The sequence below is a fragment of the Mirounga leonina genome, unplaced genomic scaffold, assembly GCF_011800145.1.
Source record: "Mirounga leonina isolate KUSES-001 unplaced genomic scaffold, KU_Mleo_1.0 Mir_376, whole genome shotgun sequence".
Classification (NCBI taxonomy): Eukaryota; Metazoa; Chordata; class Mammalia; order Carnivora; family Phocidae; genus Mirounga; species Mirounga leonina.
Window position 1 is genome coordinate 11,281,425 of NW_023270718.1, and position 23,255 is coordinate 11,304,679.

At 42.2% G+C, this 23,255-nt stretch overlaps 1 protein-coding gene across 11 annotated transcripts in view; it reads right to left on the minus strand.

Annotated features, from left to right (window-relative positions):
* Positions 1 to 633: 633 nt before the first annotated feature.
* ZNF606 (zinc finger protein 606) overlaps positions 634 to 23,255 on the minus strand; it is a 30,479-nt gene continuing 7,857 nt past the window's right edge. For 4 of the 11 annotated variants that reach the window (XM_034986108.1, XM_034986107.1, XM_034986106.1 and 1 more), the window contains 3 exons: positions 15,496 to 15,622; positions 14,736 to 14,831; positions 5,513 to 9,471 (listed from right to left, as the gene is read on the minus strand). In XM_034986108.1, coding sequence (XP_034841999.1) covers positions 7,496 to 9,471; positions 14,736 to 14,831; positions 15,496 to 15,622 — 2,199 coding nt within the window. In that variant the 3' untranslated portion in view covers positions 5,513 to 7,495. Of the gene's footprint in view, positions 652 to 2,183; positions 2,353 to 4,099; positions 4,414 to 5,512; positions 9,472 to 9,885; positions 12,561 to 14,549; positions 14,589 to 14,735; positions 14,832 to 15,495; positions 15,623 to 23,255 lie in introns of those variants that run through there. The other 7 variants (XM_034986114.1, XM_034986112.1, XM_034986113.1 and 4 more) reach the window with 7 other exon arrangements.

The window sequence follows — 23,255 nt, forward strand, 5'->3', positions numbered from 1 at the left end:
GCCAGTCCCTGCCCAGTTTATACCAACTTGCAAAGGAATGAGCTCAGAGCCCCCAACCCAGCTGGTTTACTCACTGGACAACTGTAACATCCAGTAAGTAGACCAGGGCAAGAACAGCGCCCAGGAAGTTCTTAAGCATTAAGGTGTGTTTTTCCAATCATTCAAAATCCAGATCAGTCTCACCCATTATTTCCTCTATATGCTGTAATAAACCCATACCCCCAAGTTCTTCCTTTGGCCTGGGTTGTGTTCCCTGGACTCTGTTGGGACCCTTCCATTGTCATAATCACACGGGAGGCTGTTTAGAGACTGAGTGTGGGAATAATCCTAATGCTGGTTTGGCCTTTCGTTCAACAGACATTTGTTGAGAACTTGCTGTGTGCCAGACACTGTTCCAGGTCCTGGTGACAGAACACTGAGCAAGTGAAAAACCATGCCCTACTGGAGCTTGTATCTTGTAAAAGTGATACAGGCAATAAAAAGAAACACAGCAAGTTGGTTATATAGCCTGCTTGCAGTTGATAGATGTTACAAATATTTAGACTAGAAGAATAGAGCAGGGTGAGGGAATCAAGAAGGAGGGGGGTGCTCTGCCATTTTCGATAGAACGTCTTGGCCTTGGACTTGCCTGTGCTGTGCTGTGTGCTGCTCCTACAGAGAAGTTGAGAGAATAAGGGAAGGTATGATGGGACGTGGTCTCCAGTATCTTTCCACAGACCTCACGTTGAGACCATCTATTCAAAGATTCACAACTGAGATTCCAATTCTGGTCCCTATATGCCCTACAGGCACCCACCTGAAATAAACCCAGGTATGACTTAAGAAGCAAAAGATGAGGAATATCAGAAACTGCTAGAAAGACCTGGATTGTTCCTGATTTGAACTAGTATGCTGGGCTGGGTGGCTAGAACAGGAGACAGCTGAGCTGTGAGAATAAAACAAAAGGAACTTCTGGAGTTTGCTCTTGCTTCTTCCCTGCCTTTGCCTTGGAACAGTGTCTGTGCCCACAGCTGCAGTAACCCAACCTCTGGTCCAGGCTTTCCGAGGAACGGAATCAAGGCAAGGCACTAGCCTGTGCTTATGAGTAGCTGAGAAACAGGCAAAGACCACGTTACCTCATGCAAGTGCTTCTCCACCCTGCCTCCTCAAAGCTTGGGGATGGCGAATCACATTCCAAGGAGTGATCTCATGAGGTGAGGAGTCACTGACTAGCTTTCTGATATTTCGACCTCCCCGCCCAGGATCCATTCTCCCCACCCCTGAACTATTTATAGGGACCAGAATCTGATCCCATCACATGTATGCATAACAACGACCTGATGGAATAACCAATGACCCCAAAGGAAATACACTTACTGGCCAAAGTAATAAGCAATTTTCTAAGCATAAGAATTTCAAGAGAAAACACACACTGCATTACAGATTCCATCAGAAGCAGATATATTAGAACAGATGGGCCAATATTTTAAATTAGTCTATTAAATACATTTAAAGAGATAAGGCATGATATTAGCAACAGGAAATAAAAATATTAACATAAAAAGAACCAAATATAAATATTAGTCATGTAAAACAATTGTTGAAGACACAGTAGAGGAAATAAATAGCAAAATGGACAGCTGATAAAGAAATTAGCAAACTGGAAGAGCAAATTGAGGAAATGTCCAGAAAAAAGAAAGGAAAAGGAATTAGAGAACATAAAAGAAAGGTTAAGAAATATGGACAACAGACATAAGCGTGCTAACATTTGAATAACAGGAGTCCTAAAAGAGAAACTTTTTTTTTTTTTTTAAAGATTTTATTTATTTATTTGACAGAGAGACAGCGAGAGCAGGAACACAAGCAGGGGGAGTGGGAGAGGGAGAAGCAGGCTTCCTGCCGAGCAGGGAGCCCGATGTGGGACTCGATCCCAGGACCCTGGGATCATGACCTGAGCCGAAGGCAGACGCTTAACGACTGAGCCACCCAGGCGCCCCAAGAGAAACATTTTAAATCAAAAGGATGAAATATTAAAAAATAAAGATGTAAATTTCCATAAAGTGTTTAACACATATCCCAGAATATGTCACTCAAAATTCTTTTACTATATTATTACATACTATAAAATTTTATAATATTTGTATATTGGTCTATGCTAATAACAACTATTACAATCATGGTTTACCTTGTTTTTACTACAGGCATAACACCATTTATACTGCAAGGTGACTCAAGATAAAATCAGAAACATAGGAATTTGACTTTGGAAAGAACTAAAACATTTGTCAAATATGATTATCTGTGGGATGATTTATTGCCTCCTCGTTCTTTCTTCTTCTTTTAGTCATAAATGAGAAGGGAGGCACTTACTCCCTGGTAAACAAAATTAAAAAGAGAAAAATAAATGTTAAAAGCTTAGAAAGGAAATACAGAGACATAGAATCAGAAGATGGATTTGTCTGGGAATACTTGATTGCTTCCCAAAGAAGTGGGCGAGGGCTGGTGAGCAGAGCACCCTGGTGGATTAGCAACATGAGCGCGTATAAATGGCTGTGCCTGTACATAACCATCAAGGATGTATAAAAGACGTACAAAAAGAATAGGGGGAGTTCAGAAAAACAAAGCCCACTATGTGTTATGGGGTATGAATATTTTTTATAAGGTTTTTTAAAAAGATTTTTTATTTGAGAGAGAGAATAGTAGCAGGGTGAGAGGCAGAGGGAGAAGCAGACTGTCGGTTGAGCAGGGAGTCCGATGCGGGGCTCCATCCCAGGACTCCGGGATCATGACCTGAGCTGAAGGCAGTTGCTTAACCAACTGAGCCACCCAGGTGCCCCATAAGATTCTTTTTAAATTTTATTTATTTGAGAGAGAGAACAAGAGAGACAGCACAAGTGGGGAGAGGGAGAAGAAGACTCCCCGCTGAGTGGGGAGCCTGACATGGGGCTCAATCCCAGGACCCTGAGATCATGACCTGAGCCAAACACAGATGCTTAACCAACTGAGCCACCCAGGTGCCCCAGAAGGGTCTTAATCAGGGAGGTTTAACAGAAATCCAGGCAGAAGGAGCCTGAATACTGTAGACTGGCCTAGCTCATTCCTTGTTGTTTTCTGTATTTACTAATCCTTGTGCAAGCCTATCATCATTCTGCTTCTTTCATTTGTTACCATTTGTCACTGAAACAAAAGTAAGGCTTTATTCATTGGTCTCAGATTTAAGCATATCACAGGCTTTTAAAAACTGACCTCTCATCTCTTGTAATGCTCTTCAAAATCCCTATTTTCTTCTCCCTATGTTTATATCCTCGTGCAAAAATGTTTTGTTGTTCTTGTTCTTTAAAAAAAAAAATGGAGGGCGCCTGTGTGGCTCAGTTGGTTAAGCGACTGCCTTCAGCTCAGGTCATGATCCTGGAGTCCCGGGATCGAGTCCCGCATCGGGCTCCCTGCTCAGCAGGGAGTCTGCTTCTCCTTCTGACCCTCCTCCCTCTCCTGCTCTCTGTCTCTCATTCTCTCTCTCAAATAAATAAATAAAATCTTAAAAAAAAAAAAAAAAGAAAAAGTGGTGGAGATGAACTGTAGAGACATGAAGAAACTTTCTGGAAAAGTGAAAATACTCTGTTTTGATTGTAGCAGTGGTTACAAGGGTGTATACATTTTCAACATTCATCAAACCGTAGCCCTAAAAGTAAAGTCCTCAGCATACCAGTGGTGTTTGAAGCCTCAAGACTGGACAAGACCATCAGAGGTGTAAACAGGTAGAAAACAGGGCACCTGACAATATGAAGGGAAGTGGGAAGGAAACAGGCAAGGAGGCCTGAAACGAAGGCCAGACTCAGGAGGGAAGTCCAGAAAGCCAGCTGAAAAATATGTTTTAAGGAGGAAATGATCTATTATCTATAATGCTATTTTAAGAAAGGGAAAAACAGAATTGACCACTAGGTTTAACAATGTGGAGGACTTCTGGCAGTGAGGCAGCTTTGGAGAAGGTTCAAGAAAGAATGGAAAGGAAGTAGGGATAAGTAAAGACAACTATTTGGGCGCCTGGGTGGCTCAATCCTTAAGCGTCTGCCTTCGAGGTCATGCTCCCTGCTCAGTAGGGAGCCTGCTTCTCCCTCTCCCACTCCCCCTGCTTGTGTTCCCTCTCTTGCTGTCTCTGTCAAATAAATTAATAAAATCTTAAAAAAAAAAAACAACTTTTAAAAAACTTGCTTCCTACAACAAAGCAGAGATTATGCAGGAGCTAGAAGGAAATGTGGTATTGAGAGGTTTTCCTTTTTTTTTTTAAAGCATCTTTGCATGTTGGTGGGAATAATCCAGTACACAGGGAAAACTTGATGATACATGAGATAGGGGAAACTTTGCTGGAGCAATGACCTTGAGTAGTATGGAGGAGACAGGCTCTGGAGCCAACCCATTCAGTTCATATGTAGGTACCTGTGGAAGGTAGGTAGATGTTATGGCAGGCTTCTGCTGATTGCTTCTGTTCTCTCAGGGAAATAGGAAGCAAAGTCGTCTGCTGGCAGTGAGCATGAGGGAAGGTTAAGTCAAGGGATTTTTGGAAGCTTGATACTAAATAGTCAACCAGCTTAGGAAACAGAAGGTGGAGGTGTTCCAGTCACTAGTAATGGAATAGTCCTAGTGGTTGACAAAACCATGAGCAGAGGGGACAAAGAACTGAGGTCAGTACATGGGAAGATCATCTAGATGGATGATGGAACCAGGAAGTATTATGATGGAGGTGGTTCTAGATGCAGTAAGGCAGGTGCTGAAATCTTTGATATGTGGATGAATGACCCATTAGATGACTGCAATGAACGGAAGCTGGAATGATGGTCTCATATCCCAAGAGTCAGAGGTAAGTTTTAGAGAGAAGGGAGGAACAATCTAGAAGCAGCAAATAAGAAAAGTGGGAGGGAAAGGAGCGACCCCTGGAGCCATCGTAAGAAAAACTGTACGTAGGGGAGACCCAAACTTCAATCACGGCAGGAAGGTGAAAAGGGAGAGCTCATGGCCGAGTAAGAGTTCCAGCTGGGCCCAACAGAAGGTTCCAGAGTTGGTGAGAAGATAGGGTCAAAAGGGCAATGAACTGAGCCATACATGGGTTAGAATAAGGGAAGTGAGGGGGCCTGGGAGTCCTGAACATCCAAGGCACACTGTGCACATGTGTGACAGGTGGTAGGAATGTGGGGATCCTTCCAGGAGGAAGCAGAAGTCTGGGACTTTCTCTTGACTTGTGATGTCAGCTGGGCCACAAGAGGCACTTTTAGAAAAATTTTTTAAAGGATATTAAGCTGAATAATATAGAATAATTTGTCAGTATGCTTGTATAATATTATGTATGAATTATGAGATCCTTTGGAGTCCCTAAATCAGAGAAACTGGATTTGCTCAGCATGTATTACATCGGGTATTAGAGTACTATACCCACATAGTGACACTATGACTTGATACATACTGCTTTCTCTTACAGAGATGCTGCTAATTCTATGCTCTCTAAAGGTCTTTGCACAAATCACATGAGAAATCCATTCAGTAATTTACTCCTGCAACATTTATTGGGTGACCACTATGCATTAAGCCCTGAAAGGCAGGGAATCAGATGTTACATACCTATGTGAGTTCCAGCTACAGGATGGTGAACACAGCCTCCCCACACCAGTAGGCCACTTTCTCAAACAATGGGAAGTCATGGGCCCTGCAAGAACTCGACGAACCTTTTGTATCCTAGATTTCTAACCCATACCCTTGAAACCTATCCAAGAACTGTTGGCCTCCAATTATAGCCCTACTTTAGGGAAATACAGGAAGTATCTGTGAACTGGAGAGAAGTCACCTAAATCCTCTTACCCATCTTGCCTCCTTTCCACTAGGAACAGAGAGACTTCTTCACTCTGCTGAAGTGGTAAGCTCCCTTCCCTTTGAAGCCCCCCTACTATCAAGCAATCTTCTCCGCTAGAGAAGAAAACATAAACACTGAATTTGAGGGAGACCTTGAGAAATATTGCTCCCATGTGCAGTAGTGTCTCTTGCTGTCTGTCCCATGAGGGCCATTCTAAACCCATCAAGGGGCATTCCTTAGCATTGCCCAAACCTCTGGTGAGTCTTCCAGCCATTTGTTGTGCTGTAATCCTCAAGGTTGTGGGTAGTGAAATCCTAGGGAACCCAGGTCCCAGAAAATGCAGTGATTCTGAACGTCCAATCCAGATTTCATATTCCAAAGGGAATTTAGCTCTCACGTTACCAGAAATCATTCAGGACAGAGAGCCAGGTAACTTTATTTCTCATTGCTTTGGGATTTCTGTATTTTTATTATTAAATATCTACTATAGAAAACTGAACAAAAGAAAAAAATTAGGGGAAAAAATCACTGGAGAGGCAGCATAACATAGTAGTTAAAAACATGACTCTGGAGCCAAACAATCTCAGTTCCATTTCTTAACAGCTGTGTGTCCTTAGGTTTCTCAACATCTCTGGCCCAGTTTCTCCATTTACAAAACTGGGATAATAAAGGTACCTATCTCATAGAATTAAGGAGACTGAACAAGTTAATATTTGAAAAGCATTTAAAACAAAGTCTAGCACATGATAAGTGCTGTATGTGTTTGTAAAAATTTTTAAAAATCTTAAATTAACCAGGTTAATTTCTCCATGGGTCCTTCCAGTCTTTATCTGTATACATTTTTTAGATGTTATAATAGATATGTATGTACAATTTTGTGTCCTTTTCATTCCTTAACATTATATATATTGATGCAGTGTCCACAATTATAACTTTATAGTGATTGCCTAAAACAAATTACAAATGAATTGTCCAACGATGCAATCAATGAGTAAACCATGGACACTGACACACTGGGTCATAAACTGTCACCTCTTGATCAGTCTCATACTTCTAGGTAATAATTTTTCCACCATTAGTAATCTCATTTACTAATCTTTTCTAAGGTTAATCTTGATCAACAGTAAATATCCCATTCAATACTATTTTTTTCTTAAATTCAGATTTAGTATTTCATATTCTGTTCCTTAAAGGGCACCCACATCCTCCCTTTATAACAGCAAAATCTGTATTTCCACAATTATGAACAAGATGTTACTATAAAGCTTCCCATCTATCATTCCAGCTTGATGCAAAAGTGTATTTTCAGTTGAAAAACTTCCCAGAATAAGGTTTTCCCCTTAACAATGCACTTTGATCCACAAATAGTTGAGATCTCCCTAGAAAAGAAGTCTCATTCCCTCCATTCATGTTCCTTAAGTAGGATTCCTGGTGGACCATTAGAGGAGTTTGGAGTTTTCATCACTGTAATTATCTGATGTTAAATAAAGGCTACATAACTGCTGAAAGCTTTTTCCAGTCTTTTCATTCATAGGTTTCTTCTAAGAAGATATTTTCTATTGAATAATAAGTCTTCCTGAATTCTTACTAAAAAATTTCCCCTCTTGATTTATACTTTTTTTTTCTTTTTCAATGTGTTACCAAATGTACAATAAAAGAAAAATCTATCAATTCAATTCACAGTTTCTCTTCACTATGATTTCTCTGATGTTGAAGTAGGGCTGAGTGACCACTAAAGGCTTTTCCACAGTCATTGCATATAAAGCGTTTCTCTCCACTATGCATTCTCTGATGAATAATAAGAGAAGAATTCTTACAGAAAGCTTTCTCACAATGATTACATTTGTAGGGTTTTTCTCCAGTATGGTTTCTTAGATGTACAATGAGGGAAGAACTCTCATTAAATGCTTTCCCACATTCATTACATCTATATGGTTTCTCTCCAGTATGAGTTCTCCGGTGTGCAATAAGGTGAGAGCTACAGTTAAAGGATCTTTCACATTGATTACATTTATAAGGTTTCTCACCAGTGTGAATTCTCCGATGAGCAACAAGGTGACAGCTCTGGCTGAAGGATTTTCCACATTTATTACACTCATAGGGCTTTTCTCCAGTATGAGTCCTTTGATGTCTAACAAGGTGAGCCATCTGGCTGCAGGATTTTCCACATTTATTACATTCATAAGGCTTGATTCCAGAATGAATTATTTCATGTTTAGTGAGGGCTGAGCGTTCTCTGAATGCTTTGCCACATTCCTGACAGTTATACGGTTTCTCTCCTGTGTGAGTTCTCTGATGGGCAATGAGATGGGAGCTCCAGCTGAAGGATTTTCCACATTCTGTACATTTATATGGTTTTGCTCCAGAGTGAGTTCTTTCATGTTTACTAAGCGCTGAGTAATCCCTGAAAGCTTTTTCACATTCATCACATTTAAAGGGCTTCTCTCCAGTATGCATTCTCATGTGGGCAATAAGATGGGAGCTCCAACTGAAAGATTTCCCACATTCAGTACATTCAAAAGGTTTCTCTCCAGTATGAGTTCTCTGATGTCCAATAAGATGTGAGTTCCAGTTGAAAGACTTCCCACATTCGTTACATACATAAGGTTTCTCTCCCGTATGAATTCTTTTATGTACAATTAGATGAGAATTCCAGCTGAAGGCTTTTCCACATTTATTACATTCGTAGGGCTTTATTCCAGTGTGAGTCCGCTCATGTTTAGTAAGGGCTGAACGATTCCTAAACACTTTCCTACATTTATCACATTCATAGGGTTTCTCTCCAGTATGAGTTTTCTTATGCTGGATAAGGTAAGAGCTCCAGATGAAAGATGTCCCACATTCATTATATTCATAGGGTTTCTCTGAGGTGTAAGTGCTTGTATGTTGAGTAAGGAATGAGTCATACCCGAAGACTTTCTCCCATTCATTGTATTTATACGCTTTCTCTACGGTACCAATTTTTTGATGCTCCATAAATGATGAGAAATAAAAGATATTCTCATATTCTTTGTAATCATACTGGTTTTCTCCAACATGAAGTCGTGGATGTTCATTAAATGATGGGCTCTGGTTAAAGACTTGATGGCATTCCTTATATTCATAGAGTTTTTCTCCTGTATGCATTCCCTTATGATCACCAAAATGTAGTATATGATTGAAAGATTTAACAGCATCAGTACATTTGAGAAGATTCTCTCCAGTTTGCATCCTTTCATGCTGAATAGGTTGTATGGACTGGTGGAAGGCTTTGTCATAATCATGATTGCCACAGGTAATCTTATCTGCATACATTATGGCTGAGTTACACCGCCAGCTTTCAGCATTTGTATCAGGCTTATAGAAATGTTCTATTTGAGAAACTCTCTGAGATGGAACTAAGTTTAAGTTCTGGCTATACTCTGCTCCAAGTTCACAGAATTCAGAACCTCTTTGAGACAGTACTTGCTTTTGCATGAAGACCATTTGCCTCATAGCTGTACTCTGGTTCATGTGATACATTTCTAATTGGTCTTTACATCCCAAGACTTCTAACCTGGAGAACCAAGGATCATCCCATATGTATCTTTCCAACTTCATGCTATGGGATTGTTCTTCCTCAAAAATGCTTTGTGTTGGGATCAATGCTTTGCTTTCAAGATTTCTCATCCACTCTGAAATAATCGGAAAAAAAGCCATGAGAGCACAGAGAAAAAACTTCTAAGAACAGAGTGGGAAAAGTGAGATTTACTGTCCATATTATTGAAAAGGCAAATGTGGACTTACTTTCAAATAAAACTGTAACACAGAGAAAGAGTGTAGTAGGAAAGAGGAGAATAGTGAAAAGTGAACAAAAAAAAGAATGTTAACCAGAGTAAGTGTGTACAGAATACCAGCAAAGACCATTTAGGTGTATTTTCCCATGGAAGGAAGACCAGAATAAGTGTGTGTGGTAAAGAGTTAACTGCATGGGGCGCCTGGGTGACTAGGTTGGTTAAGCGTCTGCCTTCAGCTCAGGTCATGATCTCAGGGTCCTGGGGTCGAGTCCCACGGCAGGCTGCCTGGTCAGTGGGGAGCCTGCTTCTCCCTCTCAACCCCGCTCCTGCTCTCTCTCGCGATCTGTCTCTCCCTCTCAAATAAATAAATAAAACCTTAAAGAAAAAAGCTAACTGCATGCCTGAGTTGTTCAAACGTTGCACATTCCCACAAAGGCCTGTTTCACGACTAGCCTTCGGCCAGCTACTAGGAATTGAGGTCTTAAATGGTATAAGGTTGTTCTGCATGCTCGAGGTCTTGAAGCACCCCGTCTCAGTATCTGTAAACAGTTCGTACAAATGTCATTTGTGGTGGACACCTGCTTTCCTTCTGGGGATCTGGAGCTTCCGTGATTGCAGTCAGCTATTCAGGCACTGTGTACCCAAATGTCCAATCCCCAGTAAACACGTCGGGACTCCTCGGCTCAGGCAAGCTTCCCTAGTAGATGACACTTCATACATGCTGTCACAACTCACTGCTGAAGGAATTAAATGTGTCTTTTGCAACTCCACTGGCAAATGACTACTGAAAGCTTGCACTTGGGTTTCCTCCGGACCTGTTTCACGTGCCTTTCCCTTTGCTGACGTTGCTTTGTATCCTTTCACTTAATAAACCACTACTCTGAATATAATGACTTTTGAGTCCTCTGAGTCCTTCTAGGGAATCACTGAACCTAAGGGTGGTCTGGGAGATCCCTGACAAAGGACACAGTGAATACGATTAAGGTAAAAAAGTAAGAAATAACGTTGCTTAAAAAAATAAATAAGTAACCAGGCCTTTAACTAATGTTTAAATGATTAAAGTGCTCTAAATCATTTCTGTATTATAATATCCTGACTCCTCCCCTATTTGACACCTGCCCCCCCCCAAAGGAGGGGGTGGGGTTAAGAGAAAGCATCACAAACAAAAGTTTTGAGCAAGGATGTTATCTATGATAATAAACTATCACCTCATTTCCTATTCAGTTCAGTCAGTGACAAAATTCATCAGCTCAAAAATCACCACGCTTTAAGGATACTCTTACAGTTAGACAATTCTTCTAATAACTACGGCATCATTTGTAGGGTAATGACACAAGAGACAGACTTGAAAGGCAACATATTATGATGAAGACAAGGGAGGTATAGCCTGATATAATCTGTATTTAGAGGCTGACTCTGCACTATCCTTAGAGGATGTTTCGAATAATTCCATAAGATCGTGAATCCAGTGAAATGTTTGGCAAATTCAGTATAAGAAAGCCACCCATCATCATTGCTGAGGTGTGAGTCCTCCAACAACTGAAGAGGTCTGTATTAGTTTCCTATTTCTAAAGTAACAAATTACCACACATGTTGAAGCCTAAGATAACAAACCTTATTACTTTACAGCTTTGGAAGTCAGAAGTCCAAAAGGGCTTTTACTAGGCTAAAATCAGGGTAGCTTCCCTCTAGAAGCTCTAGGGGAGAATCCACATCCTTGCCTTTTCCTGCTTTTAGAAGCTGCCTGCATCCTTTGGCTTACAGCTCCTTCTTCCATCTTCAAAGCCTATCGTTCCATCCCATCTCCATCATCACATCTCCTTTCTCTGTCTCTGACACTACTTACTGCCTCACTCTTATAAGGACCTTACGACTGCCCACTCAGATAATGCGAGATAATCTCTCCAGCTCCAAATGTACTCACATCTGAGAAGCCCCTTTGCCATATGAAGTACCATACTCAGAAGTTTAAGATGTGGACATCTTTTGGGGGGTAGGGGTGGGGGGTTGTCATTATTCGCCCTACCACAGGGTCTAAAGCCACAGACACCTGCCAGGGCCTAGACCCTTGTCCCTTTCTCTAGGTTTTTCTTCTCTATTCCCTATACACCATTTCCTTCCTTTTACTATCCAAGTCCATTACAAAAGGGGCTCTACTCTGCTCAAAAACTGGCATTTATTACCAACTTCAAGCTTAGCTCCTAGAAGTTAGGGAATGATGACCATATAGCTTTGAATCCTCCCAAAAGAAACTTTAAGAAATAGCAGCTGACCAAATGAACAATTCTTGTCCAACTTTATTTTCGATACTTGTGGCCTGAGTATCCAGAACCAGAGACAAGACAACAAAGTATAGTCTAACCAGGAGGTTAGAATCTATGTGATGAGAGGACATACTAAACAGTTATGGACAATACACACAGTGTATCACTGAGAGACTGCAGAGATGTAGATGCTGGGTGGGTGGGAGGCCGGAAAAGGAGATCAGCACGGATAGAAACAACCCAGGAAGGTTTCACACAGAGAAATGACGTGAGCTCGGCCTTCAAGCCTTGCTTGAATACAGACAGACTGCTCTTATACAGCATGACCTAGTCAGAAAATGAGAAAAATAACAGAAAAAATTGGAAGGTCTTGAAATCTAGTCAGAGTTATTTAACAGGCTATTCTAATCACTATAGACTTACTGACAGAGACCTCATAATGGAAGACTTCAGGAAGATAAATCTAGAAATAACACCTGAGGTAACTAATAATAAGAATTTATGCATTAACTTGAGCTAGAATTTTGTAAGGAAACTGAGAATGATGTTGGTGGAAGCTGAAGGACACAGCTGACGCTTCAGAGGCAGAAAATCTCAGGAGGTAGAAGACAGATTACTTCTTGGAAAGAGTGGGAGGTCAGGATGACTTCTCAATTTCCAGCTTAGGGGACTCACAGAAGGCTGGTGCCAGGGATATGCATGAAGAAGAGGGGGAAACATCATCTAGAAGGAAGAAATGAGATTCCTGATTTATCGAGATCAAGGAGATATTTGAGGCGGTTTGCAAGACGGTAGAAACGGGAGGATGGAGGTGGTTGAACCACCAGGCTCAGGATGGTGGCCCAGGATGGTCAGCACCAAGAGTAGCAGAGTGAAAGCTACCGGAATTCATGAGCCCTTGATGGAAGGTTTCAGATCTGAAGGGGGGCAACTGATGAGACTCCAAAAATCACCAGTTCATTAGAATGGATGAGAAGATGTCCACCTCCAGGGCTTAAGAGCAGGCTATGGCACACTGTTAAATTGAAAACAGCAAGATACAGAACAGTGTGTATCATAATCTACTTTAAGAAAGATGAAAATATATGTTTGTAGTTGTATGAAGAAACTGGAAAAATACAATAGAAATTATTAAAACTGATTATCTGGGGCAAGATGTCAGTAAAAAGGGCAAAATAAGGGCCTCTGAAATTTCACCATTCCCTAGAGCAACCACAACACTGGCAAAAACTGTCAGAATCAATTTCCTCAGAATTTTATAAATTAACCAAAGTCTTGAAGCAGCCAAGGGAAGAGCTTATTCAAGCAAAACAGCTGGATTTTTATGACAGTGAGCTTTACGGCATTGTAAATTACCCTAGTCCCATCTCTGGCTCCCCAGCTCCGCAGCAGCCTTGGAAAATCTCAGCCCATATTTCTGGTACTAGAGGTACTAGAGCTGGAGGCTTCCCAAAGCCTCATTCCCAAAGAGCAGTCATCATTTGACCTATTTGGTGGTTCCCTGGAAGACCTCCCTTGAAAGGCTGTCAGGGGCTAGAAGCCTCTAGGGAGCAGGTATTTGTTAAACATTTGCAGGCAATGTATTTAAAAAGTTGTACTGCCTGAGAGGATGGAAAATAGCTGAGGCAAACGATACACAAAACCAAAAAGATTTTTAAAAAGCTGAGGGATGAGATGTTCACAGGGCTTTGAAAACTTCTAACATATTCCTGGGAATCTAGAACACCCATCATAATTAAACTATTACAAGCCGAAGAGAGGATCCTGAAAGCAGCAAGAGAGAAGAAATTCATCACATACAAGGGATCCTCATATGATTAACAGCTTATTCCTCTTCAGAAACCATGGAGGCTAGAAAGAAAAATACTGTCAACCAAGAATTCTGTATCTGACAAGACATTCCTTCCAAAATGAAGAGGAAAGGAAAGCACTCCCAGATAAGCGTCACCTGAGAGAGTCTGCTAGCAAACCCTGCCCTAGAAGAAATGGAGTCCTTTATGTTGAAATGAAAGGACGCTAGACAGTAAGTCAAAAATAGGGCATCAATAAAGGTAACTACATAGGTAAATATAACAAGACGTTACAAATGCATTCTTTGTTTGTAACTTTCTTCCCTATCTTATTTAAAAGACAAAAACAAAGCAATAATTATAAGTCTATGTTGATGGACATACGATATATACATGTAATTTGCGACAATAACAGCATAAATGGGGGAGAATAGAGATATACAGAAGGAAAGTTTCTGTACACTATAAAGTTAATGGTATTAATCCAAACTAGAGAGTTATAAATTCAGATGTTAATTATAATCCCCAGGGCAACCACTAAGAAAATAGCTCAAAAATTTATAGTAAAAAAGTGGTTACCTTTGTGTGTGCCCTGTGTGTGTAGAGGTATGGGAAGAATAACGTAGACAACAGCAGCAAAAGTAAGTGAGATTTTTCAGCTTACTCCTTTTATGTAGCTCTGGGTTTTTTGAGCCATATAAATACATTACCTATATAAAAATCTTTAAAAAAAAAAAAAAAAGAAGAAGAAGAGGGGTCTGTGGCCCCTCGCTACAAGTTTGGCAATAAAGGAAATAAGAACAAATTAAAAGCAGGTAAGTGAACGAGAAATCATCGAGAGAGGGGCAGCAGAGAATACGAGAGGTGGTATCAGGAGAGTGGATGGCAAGGAAGGGAAACTGCAGCTTACAAAAACTGTTACCTTGTTAACAAGGTGGCCATCTTTGCTCTGTATCAACAGCTGCAAAAAAGTCAATACATGGGATAAATCTCCTTGGAGGGAATCGTGAATGTCTGAGGAAGGTAACTCCTCACGTGCTCAGCCCAGTTCTCAAACAAGGAGGGCTTAGAGGAAAGTTCCTTGCTCCCACCTGGGGCCTGACCTCACCTGGACAAGTGCTTTGAGGATATGCTTGTTCCACTGACCATGGCTCCTCTCCTTGCTCCAATAGAGAGATGACCTCCGGCTTGGCAATCTGATTCCCTGTGCGTGGAGGAAAAACACAGCTTTGTAAACTGCCCTTGCCTCTTCTTCCCTGAGTTCTCACTCGGGCAGAATAAGCAGTCTCTCCCACTTCATGCTTTATAAGCATTAGGAATTAGTCCTTGAACATCAGGGCTCAAGATCATCTCAATCCTTCTGAGATGCCCATGAGGTCTTTTTTTTTTTTTTTTAGATTTACCAAAAAGTGTTACTGGTTGGTGGTGGTAGTGTTAAGGATTGATAACTTTTTTTAACTGAGATAGAACTGACATATTACATAATATCGGTTTCAGGTATACATGATTCAGTATGTGTATACATTGTGAAATGATAATAATAAACCTAGTTAATATTCATTACCACAGTTACAGCCTGTGAGATTTTTTTTTTTTTAAAGATTTTATTTATTTATTTGACAGAGAGAGAGAGAGTGCACAAGTAGGCAGAGAGGCAGGCAGAGGGAGAGGGAGAAGCAGGCTCCCTGCGGAGCAGGGAGCCCAATGCAGGGCTCGATCCCAGGACCCTGGGATCATGACCTGAGCCGAAGGCAGACACTTAACGACTGAGCCACAGAGGCGCCCCCAGCCTGTGAGCTTTTAAACACAGAGTAGCAGAAAGTATTGCAATGGAAATTGCTTCATTTACTCAGGCAGCTCCGCCTTACCCACAGAGAGCAGATGCCCATAGGTCTCCAGCATCACATCGCGGTACAGGGTCCTCTGAACAGGGTCCAGCTGCCCCCACTCCTCTTGGGTGAAGTCCACCGCCACATCCTTGAAGGTCACTGGTTCCTAAAAGAGCACAGATGTTCCTCTTCAGCCTGCTGCCACACCCTCTCATGTTCTCTGGGGATAGAGTGAGGCTGACTGCACTGGGGAAGAGACAGGATATGGAGGAACTGTCCTGGATACGTTCAGTACTCTAACTGATTTGGGTCAGGTCCCACTGGGAGCAACCCAAGGGCCCTGTATTTGGGATGTACTCTTAGGGAATTAGGTATGTGGCCCCATAATAACCACAATGAAGATGAGCAGGTCTCTCCTAAGGCTCTTACCCAATTCTAGTAATACTGGCTAGTAAGAATGGGATTCCCACCAGTGCAATGCCCGCCTTCTTCTCTGGAGATGAACATACTGAAGGCCAGGACCAGGAAGAAAGCAGACAAGCACTGGGTTGGAGTCTGCTCAACATGTGCATCTAGGACCTGGATGGATGATCTAAATATTCACAGGCTGTCTTCCTGGCCACTATAGGGAGGTTTCCATTTCCAGATCTTTTCTGTCCCAAGGACTGGAGCTCAGAGTGAGACAGGTTTGAGGAGAGCAGCCCAGGCCAAAGAGAATCAGCTACAGTTGTTGTCAAAAAGCACTTGAGTTTTGGGGCACCTGGGTGGCTCAGTGGGCTAAGCCTCTGCCTTCGGCTCTGGTCATGATCCCAGGGTCCTAGGATCCAGCCCCACATCAAGCCCCACGTCAGGCTCCCCGCTCAGCAGGGAGTCTGCTTCTCCCTCTTCCTCTACCCCTCCCCCTGGTTGTGTTCTCTCTCTGTCAAATAAAAAAAAAACTTAAAAAAAAAAGCACTTGAGTTTTAAAATGTTCCAACTGAGCTTTTTAGGAAATATAGAAGCAGGAATGCTCACTAGAAAACTAGAGGGGAAGATGAATTATAACCTAAGTCTGACTTTGGCAACAAATGCATCCCTCACAGTGCTCTCTCTTTTGAAGATTTTGTTTAATTTGAGAGAGCGCGCGCACACACGTGCAAGTGAGGGAGCACGAAGGGGGGCAGGAGGGGGAAAGGGAGAAGCAGACTCCCCACTGAGTGGGGAGCCCGACACAGGACTCGATCCCAGGACCCCAGGATCATGACCTGAGCTGAAGGTGGATGCTTACCGACTGAGCCACCCAGGCACCCCTCTCACAGTGCTCTTAAGCACTCAGTTATCTTAGCAAGTCCAGGGTGGAGTGGAGTATGCCCTCCCTTGTGGTGGGAGTGGGAGTGAGCTGTCACATGGGTAGTATGTTAGAATCCCCACAGGCCCCAACAGCTTCTAGGTCCTCCCCTCCATTTGGAAACTGGCTTTCTGGTCTACCTCTGTGTCAGTGAATTTCCCCTCTGAGAGTCCTGTGAACCTCTACCCATGCCTTCACAGCCTGCTACGTCACTGCCTTTCCCACGGCCTTCCTTTCTGCCCCTGCTAGTCAAGGCAAACTGAGCTTCTCTCTGATCAGGGTCAGCTGTCATGACTGGGTCTTCAGTGTGCCAACTTGTACTCTGTCAGTCTCAACTGCTCCCCTTCCACCTTCACACAATGCTTGGCTTAAAACACAGAACCGATTCTGCTGCAGTGACTCCATTACTCTGAAACGCACTTAAAACTGCTCATCCCAACCTCTCTTAGTGAAACTATGCCTAACCTTGGACTCATCAAGGCCAACACCTTGGTTTGCTTTTACAGACCTGCCTAGGCTTCAGTTTCCTTGATGGGTGATGCTTCTATGTTTTACGTAACATAAACTTCTTAATTTAAATGAACATTTGGACAGAGAAGTGCACAAAGCCTAAATGAGCTGAAATCATAAGCTCAGTGTCCTTTCACGGAGCCATCACACCAGGGGGAACAGGTGGGAGGCCATATTTTCTAACCAGGATTCTCCTGCTGTGCTCACTTCATACCACCTAATTTCCCCAGAAGGTGGCATCTACTTGATGGCTTCCAAGTTCACCTATACTTAACAAGGTTCAAACCCACATCCTGGCAGCTATCAACCTGGTGAACTGAGCCACAAGTCAACCACCAGGCTAACCACCCCTTCCAAGACCATAATGGAATCCCCGGGCACAAACTTAAAAAGGAATAGAAGAACTACATCTAATAGACACTGAAGGACTGAAAGTGATTCTGCAACCTTTAATCAAATAGTGGACATTGGCAATGATCATCAACAACTGCTAAATCACACATGAAAGGCAGACAGGGAACGAACGTGTCTAAATAACATGAAGACTAATGGAGAAGCAGCTATTGTTAGCCTAATACATCACATCATCCGAAAATGGGATCACCAGACATCCTGTGCCCACTAATGCAACACAGTAGGAAGGACTCAGCACCACCAATGATGTAATCTTGCCCAAAATATAGGACCTGAATCTACTCAGCCCTCCAGTCCAATGATCAGTTACAGGAGACAAAGGGAAGAGGAACTCACCCAATGACATCAAGAGAGCAAAATCAGGCAAATCAACAAGACAATTGACCTAATTTCTTCACTATATGAAGCACACATAATATGGGGTCTTTTTGGATCCTCATTTGAACAAACCAACCATAAAAGGTATTTTGGGGACAAGTGGAAAAAATCAAACATTGCTTGGGTATTAGCTAATAAGGAATTACTGTTAATTTTATTGGGTGTGATGAAGGTAGTGATAAAGATATTATTTTCTAAAAATTATGTATCTTTTAGAAATATACACGTGTTTATAAGCAAAATGACAGAATAGCTGAGATTTGCTTTAAGATATTCCAGTTTTCAGAAAGTGCCAGGATAGATGAAAAGAAAGGCAGAAAGCTGATAGCTGATGGCTGTTGTTACTGAACACGGGTGTTTGTAATAATGCCCCCCACCGAGAGATGTTCACATCCTAAACCCCAGAACCTATGACTGCTATCTTAATGTGACAAAGGGACTTTGCAGAGATGTGATTACATTAAGGATGTTGATTTGGGAAGATTATCTTGTATCATCCCGGTGGGCTCAGTGTAATCACAAAGGTCCCTTTAAGTGGAGGAGGAGGGTCTGAGTCAAAGCAGGAGATGGGACATTGGAAGCAGAGGTTGGAGTGATGCACGTTGAAGATGGAGGTGGGGACCTTGAGCCAAGAAATGCAGGTAACCTCCAGAAGCTGGAAAAAGCAAAGAAACAGATTCTCCCCTGGAGCTTCCAAAGGGAACACAGCCCTACAGAGCCCCCCCCCCTTTCTTTTGTCTTCGAAAAATTTTACCATTTATTGACTTATGAGGGGGAGAAGACATAACAATATATGCCAAAGAAGAGGCTTCAGCTGGAAGACAGAGCTGGCCGATTGCCAAGAGCCTATACAGACCCATCTTAGACTTCTGAGCTCTAGAACAAGAGTAAATGTATATTGTTCTAAGCCATTAAGTTTGCAGTGATTTGTTACAATGGTAACAGGAACTAACACAAGGTTCAGATTCCACATTATGGCTTAAAAATCCCCCAAAGTTTTCTAAGAATGGGAAATACCCAGAAGAGGCCATTGGCAGGTGGCGTCCCACACATTGTTGCAAGATAGGGAACAGATGAAAGTGTGCCAGACCAAGGAAACAGCAGAGGAGATCCCAGCCCCACAGGTTCGAAGGGGCTACAGTGGAAGAGGTTCCCAGGAGAGGCTCTGGGCCCTGAGCTTACATGATACAGTGAAGGCAGGAGTGAGAACCAGGCTGAAAACAGGGGAGTCTGTATTCAGGAGAGCTTTGCCAATGGTCCCACCTCCCAAATGGCCACTCCACCTTGGGGGCAGCATGACCACCAACTGCCCTGCACTTACACTTGGGCAACACTGCCCAGACCCTTCTCACACACAAGAACGTGTGAGGTTCTAAGGCTGCTCAGGTGACCAGCAACCCTGGAGCTGAAATCTCTTCCACAGGACACAGGGTTGGGAGGTCTGTGGCCTGACAGCCAACTGCATACCCGGGAAACCGGAAGCACAACCAACTTGATGGTCCTGGCCCAACCAGGTCCACGGAGCTTAGAGTGAGACTTGCTGGGAGGCAGATACACAGACACACAGACACATAAATACAAAGGGAGGCCAATCAGGAACCAGACTGGTTCAGCCACAGCAAAGCAGGATGCTCAAAGACAGCCTTACTGCTCTTTCCTCGCAAACACAGACCGGAGGAGCCCTGGATACATGAGGAACATGTGCAGCACAGGCAGAGAGACCAAATTCAGGGAACAAAAGGAAAACAGAATATAGGCAGCAGATACAGCCAACTTTCAGTGAACTGCAATTCCATTTCCCCGCCTGGAGGCTTCAGTATAAAACAGGACAGGGCGATGCCAGAGGGGCTCTGAAAGAACAAGAATTCATTGAATATGAAGACACAGCACTTGCTTCAGGAGGCCCACCACGTAAACAGAAGGCCTCAGAAACAGAACAAATATAAAGGAATAGGACAGATTTTTTTTTTTTTTTTAATACAAGAGTTCTTAAAACAAGGCACAAAAACACTAGCCATAAACAAAGCCAGATATGTTTGACAAAAATATCCTGGAAAACATTTGACTGATAAGACACCACAAAATTAAGACAAGCTACAGACTGGGAAAAGACAATTCATGTAAGGCAAAGAATCAGGATCCAGAATGCCTACGTATCAACAGGTCAGAGAGTACACAAATCTAAGAATGAGAGAGAAATACAGATGATTAGTAATGATATGAAAACATACCCAATCTCACTAGCAATCAAGGAAATGCAAAGTAATACAATAAACCTTTTTCATCTTGAGATAAGCAAAAATTAGAAGACCTGACACTGCCAAGTGGCAGCAAAGATGCAGGGAAACAGGCACTATTCCAGAGTGGTGACAAGAGGCTTTGTACCTTCAAAGGGCCACATGGCAGCACTGGTCATATTGAAAACACACGTGCACCCTAAAACTAAGCATAATTCTGCTTCTAGGGGTATGTCTACATTAACATATATATGTGTGCACAAAGTGAAATTACAAGAATGTTCACACATAGCAAAAATGGTGGGGGCAGGGAACTTCTAAGCCCATCCATGAAAAGGATGAACAGAGGGCAAAAGGAATGAACTTATCACATGGATGGACCTTAAAGTCGACCTTGAATAAGCAAAGAAAGGCGTAGAAAAGCTAGATAGGAAAAGCACTGCTTTAAAAAAAAATAGAATAGGGGCGCCTGGCTGACTCAAGTCAACAGAGCATGAGATTCCTGATCTCAGGGTTGTGAGTTCGAGCCCCACTTTGGGTATAGAGATGACTTAAAAATCTTAAAAAAATAGAATATTATTATCTAAGTGATACGTATAGAAATAGATGACCTATGTATGAGTATGAAAATAAATTAGCCGTGTACACACCATAAGCAGTCATTCTGGGTAAGCATGGGAAAAGAATGACTGGACACTGTGTAAAAGGAAAACTAAGCAAATATGACAAAACATTAACTGTTCAGAGTAATGGAGACCATGTTTGATTACTTTTCAGACTTTTCTGTAATGATGGAATTTGTCCAAACAAAACTTTAAACAAATAAGTATTTCTAGGGGCACCCAGGTGGCTGTTGTTAGTGTCTGCCTTTGGCTCAGGTCATGATCCCAGGGTCCTGGGATCGAGCCCCGCATGGGGCTCCCTGCTCAGCGGGAAGCCTGCTTCTCCCTCTCCCAATCCTCCTGCTTGTGTTCTGTCAAATAAATAAATAAAATCTTAAAAAAAAAAAAAAGTATTTCCAGATTTCCAGTAGGTGTTATCAAAGTGGAAGGAATCGTGGACTGCCAAACAGGAAGAAAAAAAACACCCCCAGCTGAATAGCTCTATGTTGGGGCCCACAGTTCATTGGAGGCCTTGAAGATGCAGAAAATGCAAAACCAAGACTGGACGTTAAACAGAAAGAAGAGATGGGGGAAGTCAGGGACCAGTATTACCAGCTGTGGGGACAAGAGAGACCCTAGAAGCTAGGACAGGAAGAAGTGAGCCGTTCCATTCCCAGGTAACCCTTAAACTTGAATTTTACAAACATCTGCTAGGATGACTGGAAAATGTCTCACCCAAATTTCCTGCAATCATTCTTGCACGTTTCACCTTGTACGTATGTATGAGCACTTACCGGGGCTCTCTACAGCACTTTATGGAATCTGCTAACCAGCCGCCATGGGAAGGTTTGAGGGAAGATGCAGAGGGTGCTGAGATGGGTTTCAGCTCCTGCATTATCTGAAATCATGGACAGTTGGCCCATTCATGGACTCTGGGGACATTCAGATGTACTTCTTTGGCATCTTCACAATTTCATTAGTATTTTAGTGCAAGTTCTTTGCAGGGAAGGAGAACAACTATGTGCACATCCTCAAGACAACGACAGATGAGTGCAGAGTATTACTGTTGTTTATGTGCATGTTTATCATGCAGGAAGCATTGGTGGATTGTTATACAGGGGTTTGAGAGTTTCCACATTTGAGGAAGCTGGCTGGAGTTTTTTTTAGATGGGATATTATTATTTTCCCTATTCTTCAAAATAATTGGATCTGGGCTCCCACTAGTTGAAACTTCACTATCCAACATGAACCCCAAAATGGACTATTCAGATAACAAGGGATGACAGCACTTGACGTTTTCACCAGGTGAATGCTTTATTTCAGTATTTAATTTGGAGGGAACAATAGAGGGACATACGGAGCTCTTGTTAGTGTTCCTGAAGACCTCGCTTAATATAAAACTCGTATGATTCAAGTCTTGAGTTTTCCACAGGGAAAAATCCGAAGTGAGTGTGGGGAGGGGGCGAGGAGCATGTACTCAGAAATCACAACTCTTCAGACATTGGAGGGTGTTGTCATTTTAATTCTCCATTTTATTTTCTCAGCATTAACCCTAGTAATTCTCAGAAACCCTCACATAAATTAACAGCAGAGTGCAGCCCAGCGGTTATTAAGGCTTCTTCACAGCATTTTATTACAGCTAACTTCTGTTCCCAGGCGACTGACTCGGGGCCCATCTTTCAGCCTAGCCTCACTGCTGATTCCGTTACAGAATCTAAAAAGGACTATATATCATAGCAGCAGTGAACACCACAGTCTCCCAAGCTCTGATGCCAAACCACCACCACTCTGCATCCCGTGGTTCGGGCCCGGCTGCCTTCCTAGGACAGCAGTCCTGCCACGTGGGAGCAGCGTGCTTGCGATGCACTTCGCCAGTCAGCTTTGAAACTGGGAGATTCCATTACATTTTTTTTTTAATTTGGGGGAGGCATAAAGTTGAAATTTTATTAACATTTATATATCTCAGTATCTCATATTTGTTTAATCTGTTATTTTAACTTAGAAAAGAAAAACTTAAATATAGTAATTAAATTATTTTTCTTCATCTTTCATAGCAGGGAGTCAAAGGGTAAATGTAAATTTCATGAATCAGGATGAAAATCTCTCACTTAGAAATATGGAGATAACCCTAAGGAACCAAAAACAGTAAGTTAAAAATGGCTGCCTCTGAATCACAAGAAGAAATAAAATGTTGATAGGCACTACAACATAAATGATCCTTAAAAACAGAAACCAGACACGAAAGGCCATATATTGTATGATTCCCTTTATGTGAAATGTCCAGAATAGACAAAGTAAATTAGTAGCTGCCAGGGGTTGAGGGCGGTGGGA